The sequence below is a fragment of the Excalfactoria chinensis genome, chromosome 4 (genome assembly GCF_039878825.1).
Source record: "Excalfactoria chinensis isolate bCotChi1 chromosome 4, bCotChi1.hap2, whole genome shotgun sequence".
NCBI classification, from domain to species: domain Eukaryota; kingdom Metazoa; phylum Chordata; class Aves; order Galliformes; family Phasianidae; genus Excalfactoria; species Excalfactoria chinensis.
In genome coordinates, this window is record NC_092828.1 from 84,248,823 (window position 1) to 84,257,542 (window position 8,720).

General features: G+C 40.2%; 1 protein-coding gene across 1 annotated transcript in view; it reads left to right on the forward strand.

Moving 5' to 3' along the window:
- Positions 1-7,888, forward strand: part of HPRT1 (hypoxanthine phosphoribosyltransferase 1) — a 15,282-nt gene extending 7,394 nt beyond the window's left edge. Inside the window, exons 4-9 of the mRNA XM_072334080.1 lie at positions 674-739; positions 1,518-1,535; positions 3,077-3,159; positions 5,357-5,403; positions 6,286-6,362; positions 6,978-7,888. Coding sequence (XP_072190181.1) covers positions 674-739; positions 1,518-1,535; positions 3,077-3,159; positions 5,357-5,403; positions 6,286-6,362; positions 6,978-7,025 — 339 coding nt within the window. The 3' untranslated portion in view covers positions 7,026-7,888. The remainder of the gene's footprint in view (positions 1-673; positions 740-1,517; positions 1,536-3,076; positions 3,160-5,356; positions 5,404-6,285; positions 6,363-6,977) is intronic.
- The last annotated feature ends 832 nt before the right edge of the window (positions 7,889-8,720 follow it).

Below are 8,720 nucleotides of genomic sequence, written 5' to 3' on the forward strand. Positions count from 1 at the left end.
TGTGAGACACTGCCGAGGCTTGAAGTCAGCTTTAATAAATGTCAGAGGTCTGAGGTGCTCCTCATCATTGTATTTCTCTTTCTCTATGTAACAGCTCCTTGAGGATTGTGTCAAAGCCCAGTTCTGCTGGGCAGAGCACTGTTGTAGTGATTGCATTGAGAACCTGCGTTGCAGTTGAATTTCTAAAACAAATTCCTACATCATTATTGTTGTAAAATAGGCAAAGTCATGCTTCTCTGTCTGTTTTGTAGCTTATTTTTCTTATTCTTAATCCGTGCCTTGTTTGCTGTCTATTTTTATCATTTTGATTGCGTATTTTAATGCAGAGCATAAGGCTTTCCAAAGCATCCAAGTTTAAAATGTAAATTACTCAGCTTGGAAATTGTTCTTTTTTCTTTCCGCGCATTTAGTGAATGTATGGGAAGTCATATCTTTTCATACACGTATATAATGGTCACAGATGAGAAATGGTGCCTGTATTTATGCAATTGTCAAAAGGTCTTTAATCTGAAAGAGGGTCTTTGCACTTGATTACTTGTAATTTCTGAGTGAATGGATGCTACTGGTAGCGTTAATATTGCTTCATTATGAACTTTGTAGTTTCTGTATTTGTTGGAAGAAAGATGACTTCGATTCTGGCAGTGCTAATGCTCCCCCTTCTCTCTCTTATTAGAACGATCAGTCAACTGGAGATATAAAAGTCATTGGTGGGGATGACCTCTCAACCTTGACTGGAAAGGTACGGCTTTTGTGTGTTTACAGAAATCAAAAAAGAAACAACTCCAAAGAACCCAGAAAGCTGAGTGCTTTCTTAACATTAAAGTACGTGTATATATTCAGTGTCTTCATTATGAGCCATATTCAGGGTATTTATTTCTCTGTGCAGAGCAGTGTTGTCTGGATTGTTGTCTTCAAGCTACTTTTAAAAGAATGTGGTATTATTTATTTACTGTGCTGATGTTTCACTGTGGTAGTGAAGGGGGCTCGCCCTGCCTCGGCACATAACTTGCTGGGTTAGGAGCTGAGCGTCCTGTTACAGGTAACAAAGAGAGAAGGAAATGCAGAGAATGTAAATTGGGAGTCTGCTTTTCTCCAGTGGCTGTTCAGAGGTCATTGAGCTGGGTATCTGAGGGCGAAACGCCGCTGCCTCCTGTTCGTTGCTTTCCCCTTTTGATTACACATAAACAGTCTTTAAAGAATTGTGATGCATTTCAGTGTAAAGGCCGTAGGTGTGACAGGACTGCTTGGCTTTATAGCATGGCACTCTTTGCATTATGAGTATTTAAAGATCACTTTGTACTCTGCAGGAGAAGCAAATCGCCTTCACAGCTGATTGTCACTGTAGCATTGGAAATGTGAGCTAAATAGGATCCACTGTTACAAGGCCAAACATGCATAAATCATGATAGAAATATTTAACTGCGCTGAAAATGAAATTAATAAGTTACAGGGTATATTAGAAATTGTGTATTCTTTAAACACTAATGGATTCTTCTTATCTTTTTTCTTTCCAACAGAATGTTTTAATTGTAGAAGTAAGTATTGTGTTTCACTTCAGAGTTTTCTGTGATTCTTTCAGTTCTTACTTGTCGTGATTTATTATTGCTTTTACAAATTCTTATTAAAAAGTGACTTGAGCAAAGTGAAATTAAGCATGTTAGCGTTTTGGCAAGATAAGAAATTAAACTGAAGGGCAGAAAGAAGTTCCTGGTAGGAGTGTCCGAAAATAGTGAAAAGCAAAGACAAGGCCAGCATCCCTGTATATGATTTGTTTAAAGAACAGAGACATGAAGAATGCTGATTCCTAATCAGCGTTTTGCTGTTGCTAATTCCCTTATCTCTGTCTTGTTGCTGTTCTTTGGATGGTACTGGCAATGCTGTAGCTGAGTGTGATTTCCTGGTAGGCACTGTTGCTTAGTTCTGTATTTCATACCTCTTTGTTGTTGGACAGCATTGCTTATGTTCAGAGGATGCTCTTGAATGAGATGACCAATCTGAGGATGGGGAAGCAGGAACACTAGACAGGAGAAATGACTGTGCAGTGTAACAGTGTCTTTAGGCTCCAAGTAACGGGGATGGCTTTGTTGGTAAGCATGGGAACAGCAGTGACAACCAGTTCAGCAACCAGACAGAAAGCTCTTTCCTTCTGTCATATTATCCCACAGGAAACATGTTCAGTTTTAAAACCAGACTAATATATATACTGAAGTCATCTGCGTGCCAAATACACTTCCTTTGAAGTGTATTTTGTTTCAGATAGGCAGATGCATTTAATTGTGTATTTGCTTCATTTCAGATGCATGTGTGCCTTTAAAGTCCCAGGCAGCTAAGTGGGTTAGTTGCTCATCTGGTCAGTGCATCACCTCTCATGACATCTTATACACTGTCAAATATAAGCCCTTTGACCAACCACCATTGTTGCAGTTAAACAGTAATCTTCTGCACAGAGCACTGGGATGTTCCATGCAGCATCCCTTTGATGTACAAAAAAAACCCCATGAAATGGAGATTTGCCTCCAAAAAGCAGATAATCAAACAATACAAAATCACTACAACTTTTATTTTGACTGTCAAACTGCACCCAGATATTACCAGTACAGTTTCTTTATTTCTTAAATCTGTAATGTAAATTGCACTCCTTTTTTTTTTCTTTAATTACATTAATGAGTTGTGACAGTTTTCCCTTCTTATGTTCCTCTTCTTTCTGTTGTATACAAGTGTCTCCAAGCTCAGCTGCAAGATGGATGCTCGGCTTATAGTGTGAGAATTAAACATTGTTTGTCTGATAGCTGCAAGGAACATGAGCCATAAAATCTACCAGAGGCGCCAGGAAGGTCATAGTTCATGCTTTTGAAGTAGTAGTTATCCATAAGAATTAAGAACCATTGTTAACTATTGTGATCTCTTTCCTGAGCTTAGTGGCTTGAGCACAATATGGTGTTCCATATCCCTCATACCGGATGGCGAACAGTATTATTACAGCATGTTTTTTGTGAGCAGTTTCTGCATTAAAAACTTGAAGTGCTGCTTTGGCAGGTTTCGTATTCTCTCTCACGCTGCATTTTTATTTTTTCAGGATATAATCGATACTGGGAAAACAATGAAGACGTTGCTGTCTCTACTTAAGCAGTACAATCCAAAGATGGTGAAAGTGGCCAGGTGAGCTTTTAATCGTGGTCATTTGTGCTGTATTTCACCTTCTGAGCGGCACGCGGTGTAAAAGAAGGTAATGTAGGATACATTCCCATCAAAGACAAACAGGAAGGAACACTTCTTCAGGAGTTGTGTGTGATGCACTCGGAGTTCAGTGTGTAAATTACACTTTGGTTGTTGTGACAAGGCAGAAACACCATTCTCTCCAATCCTCTCTTTCTGTTTCAGGAAGGGATAGCTTGTGCATGTCTGGTACATGTATTGCTCAGTGCTGTCTGGGGGTCAGAGGGGGGTTTCACTGATGTCTAACTTGGGTTTTGAACGGAAGAACTAAAAGGTTTGAGCTAAAGAAATGATGGCAGAAGCATTTTCCACACAAATAGAGTTCACAAATACGAACTTTTAATGGAGATGAGGATTGAAATAAATAACAGCGGTTATCTCGATATGTCAGTGTCTATCTGAGCATATTTCTGTTGGCACTTTCAGTATATTTCAATGGTGTATATGTGCAATGGAGACCTTTTTTTGCTGTGGTGCCTTTAGTTGTAAAATTAAATTAGTTTGCATGCTAACATCACTATTTGTGTAGGGTGTATAGTGTAGCTGAGCTTTAGAGGTCACTCTTTAAGAGTCACCCAGCCATATGCTCTTCCAGGCTTTTCTACTTAGTCGCATCTTTAATCAATTAGTTTTGAAACATTTTCTAATTAAATGATTTAAATTTAATAAGGAATGTTGTGGATAATAAGGACAACCAATATCAGCATTCCTCCTGCATCTTTTTAAGTCACATCTTTTATACTCTTATGCTACGGTTGTGTATTTTGCAATAAAACCATAATGAGTGCTGGGGATTAGAGATAAACCAGAGCTGTGTGTAATATCTAATCAGTTGTGTTGCCATAACAATATTGAAGCAGTTGTTAGATGTACTAGAATAGCTCTTCATGCTGATAATCTGAGGGTGACCTGCTGAAGGTGAGCTTTTTCTTCCTGGCCTGATTAAATGTACCAAATCTTAAGCAATTGTTGCTGCACAGTACCTTACCACTGCAGCTGGTATAGCTGATATACATCATGAGTATGAAACAGCGTGAGCCAGGTCCAGTTTTGTGTTGTTGAAACCTGTTGTAGTAGACTGAGTCTGCCAAAGGCCAAGCACAATCACACTGGGTAGCCTCAAGCATCACGTCCTTAGTTGGTTCACTTGCTTTTCTTTTCTTGTTTTCTTTCTCTCTGACAATTAATCGATTGTAGCAGGGAAATGTGAATTAATACTAACACCGATTGCGGTTTGTTTGATCAAGGCCTACACAGTACTCAAAAATTAAGCCTCAGGTAGAAGTTTCAGAAACAGAATGTCTAAGATTGAAACCATAGGCAAGACAAATGAAGTCTCACCTTCAGAGGTGATCCAGGAGGGGAGGAGGTTTGCAGATGCAGAGTTATGCTGCTCTGTCTCTACTTTCAGCCATCACCTCCCAAAGTCTCTCTCGCTCTCTGATACAAATGTCAGGATGATGGAGTTGTCTTCTAAAAGGTAGATGTGCTCAACTGAATAGAGAGCGAGTCAAACTGAACTAGCAAGGTGTTCCTATCTGCTGCAGTACCCCCAGCTCTGTATTTCCCTGTTTCTTACACCTCTGACATTTAATTCTGGGAAAGTGGATCTGGTTTCTATCGGCTGATCATCAAAACCTATTAACCTTTTCTTTATGGGGGTAATTAGTATTACCAGCGAAAAACAATTGAGGACACGTTGTGCAATTGAGGTTGTATTAAACCAACTGATTTTGCTTCGTAATGCTGATAATCCAGCTGGCTTGGCTGGATCCCAGCTCTTCACCTGTGAGCTCAAGTGCTTGCACCTGAAGTTTCTAAGCACACAGAAAGCCTCACTGAGTCACCTTTGGCAACAAAAATCCATACAGATCAAGATCTCCCAGCCTCTTTCTTGCAGGCTTTGTAGTTATCCTTTAGGCTGTAAACCTTTTGTGATCCTACAAAGTTTTGAGTTTATCATTGAGATCAGATCAGCTGCACCTGCAAATGCAACATGTTTAAAATGGTCACGGTTGTGGTTTCAGTTGCACACGTTGAGGCTCACTGAAGTGAAAGCCAGCCTAACTTCAGAATGATTTCATGTATTCCTATGTGGTGCTTTGCCACGTTTCAATTTTACTTTGATTTTATTTGACAGTTTGTTGGTCAAAAGAACTCCTCGAAGTGTGGGATATCGGCCAGACTGTAAGTAACTCTCTGACAACCACTGTTCACTTCTAAAAGCACGCTGCTATGCTGTGTACTCTTTGGCCAGAGTCTGTGGGTGTTCCGTATAGTTTTCATGAATGGTTTTTGATTGATTTTAAATGGGAAAACAAAACCAAACCCCACCCAAATCAAGTTTTAAGTATTTGCAATTAGTTTACTATACAAAATCAAGACTTAGATATTTTGGTCTATGGAAATCCCTTTTCACATGGAAATTCTCCATGCTTACAAATAGTCAAGACTTTTGGTCAGCAAAAGCTGCTGGATTCATCTTTGGCACTTTGGGGAGTGTTTCAGGTGCCTAAATGTAGCCACCCAGTGCCATTTGGATGTCTCCAGCAACTTTAGGGGGCTTCATAGTGTGGGATGTGTGTTTTATCCCCATTCCAAAGGCTAAGATCTTGTTAATGTGGATTGTGCACTTTCACAATGGAAGTGGAGTGAATTCAGCCACAGGATCACATCCTTTTCCTTCTCCTTTCCAAGGCTGTACAGTACTGATGGAAGCATCTCAACACCTTGGAAGCCTCATTCACATGTTCCTTAGGTTGTCTTACAGCCTGTGCAGTTGGACTGATGCTGCCCAACCATCCAAGGGCTGTCTTGCTAGAGCCGTGCCCATTATGCATTAGAAATCAATAAATAAACCTATTTCATTTTGATTTAGTTGAATTCAGTCAACAAAGAATGTCAGAAGTTCAAAAGAACGTGAACATTAAGCTGAGGATACTTGAGTGGAAGAAATAAAATGTTAAGCAGCTTATGTGTTGATAAAACTCCAACTAGTCTGTGTAAACAGGTCTAGTGAACTCGAGGAAGTTCCTTTCTAATGTACTGGTGACTTACGTTCTTTTTTAGTTGTTGGATTTGAAGTGCCAGACAAATTTGTTGTGGGATACGCCCTCGATTACAATGAATACTTCAGAGATTTGAACGTAAGTAGTTTTTCCCGTATGTTTTTGTCCATTTAAAACCAGGGAGGAGAAAGGAAGGGAAGTCTCCTTACATTGCTCTCCCTCCTCTGTAAATTGCAGCTTGCGTGCAAGGTCAATCCATCAGCGATGAGGGCAAACCTTAGAGCAGGACAGCAGTGTTATGGAGCTCTGATAGATCTAACATTTGTTTGGCTTCACGTGGAACAGAGGTTATGTACCTCCTGTTGGCCTTTGAAATAGTGCAGCAGTTCCTGTGAAGGTTCTTATCATGCCAGATATCTACATTAAATTTGCTTTGTCGCATAAAAATTAAAGGAGAGAGACCTCAAAAGGAGACAGACCTCTTTTTATGCTAAGACACGAATTCTTCACCTGGGTCTTATATGTCCTTATAATGGACATTGGGTGAGAGAGGAAGGAGAAGGAAGGCAACGCTGAGGTTTGTAGCCCAAAAAAGGCTGAAGTTTTTCTGCACACACAGAATCAGAACACTCCTTAGGGCTGAGACTTGTGCAACGTGCTTTTCTTTCTTTCAGAAGCCCAGTATTGACTCTGTGCCTGAACATCAGTTTCTTACCTTACGTTTCTAACCGAGCTTTCAATGTTTTGTTTCAGCATATCTGTGTGATCAGTGAGACGGGGAAGCAGAAATACAAAGCATGAAAGCACAGCTCAAGTGCTATGGCTACAGAGCTTTGAAATGTTTTGTTTACCGAGTCCTATCTCTCACAGGCTTCAACTCTGGTACACCAGCTGAAATTGTAGAACACCCCAACCCCATCGTCATATGCTTACTATAACTTATTGCATGTACAATATAAGAATCTCGTCTTGTTCATTTATATTATAGAAATGTAAACAACCGGTGCAATTCTGCACTCCTTATTTTGATTTGCACTATGACTCTACCGACTATTGCTGCCCCTGGTTGGGTTGTGCTGTTTGTGAGCTCCGGAGTCTTAACTCTTGCAGTGGTAAATTGCTTAAACCTCATCAACCCAGAACTGAAATAGTTCGAGTACTGTAAATGTAAAACATTTTATGATAGGGAAGTCTATTAGTAATATTTTTAAAGAAGCTGTAATTTAAGTTTTATATTTTAATTCACAAATGTGATTGTGATTAAAGGATAGTTGCACCTTTGGGTGTTATGAAACATGAGAAGCAGCCAGTTACAGTATCTGTAATCTCCAGGGAACCCACTGCCACCTCCTGGAGTTGCCTTATTGCTGTAAAAAAAAAGGAGTCTGGGTGAAAAAATGACGACTTTTTATGTTTTCCTTTATTTGAGATGGAATGACAAAACGGAATGTCTGAAGTTTAGCTTTAGTTGGAGCTGCCTGTTTCTTTCAGATTATTATTATTATTATTTCCTTTAAAAATATCCATCGGACAGTGGAATTGCCTTGGAAATTTAAACAGTTTTAATATATTTGTGGGGGGGAAAAAAAAAGAAGTATTGTAATGTTTACTTTATAAGAACTACAAAGCAAAGTACTTTAAATAAAGGCTGTCTCTTTAAAATACGCCCCACACATCTACGCCACTCACTGTATATTGAAGTGCTCTCGAGGTTCTCTTCTCAGCACATATTTCATCAGTGCTTCTGGCAGTGAAGGCAGGCTCCACGTCTGTTACCTCTGTAGAGCTTTCTGTCAATACAGTGCTGTCTACGGGAGATGATGAAGGCCTGAGGGAAAGCTTTAGGAAGACTGGCATATGCTATAACCAAACTGGATTGCAGAGAGAACACTCAGAGTGCTGGCCCTTCTGTTTTGGCAAGAGTGAAGAGCGACAAATATTCCTTCATTAAACACATACCTGCGGGGGGAGAGAAGCCCAGCCAATTTGTAAGTCATTGTTTGGTTTTATTCCCGTCTTGTTTGTGTTGTAATGCTAACCATGGCAGCGCACACCTTCTGCTGTGCTGCTCCATCCTTTGCTTATGCACTTGGTGTGCTCCTGCACATGGGCTCTCTCTGCGTGCTGGGATTTGGTGCTGGCAGTGCTTGGTACATAAGGAAGTGTCAGCTAGTCTGTTCTGCAAGGTGTTTGCTGTTCTTTTGGGTAGTATTTTATACCTTCCAAGCACCTTGTATCATTGCCTGCTCTGGGTGTGTGCAGTTGCAACTGTGGCACTTAATGGCAGCCCTAAAAAGTGAGTAACTTGCACGGTGTCATTTGTAACGATCACCGTGTGCTGGAGATTTAGTTGCAAATCGGAATTCTCAGTAAGAAGAGTAGCACTGCTCACAGCTGTCACTCACTTCTGTTTGTGTTACGGTTCATGTTCCAGAGAGCTTTTCTAATTGCACTATACAGACCGATTCCATTTCTGAACGTGTGTGTATGTGCGTA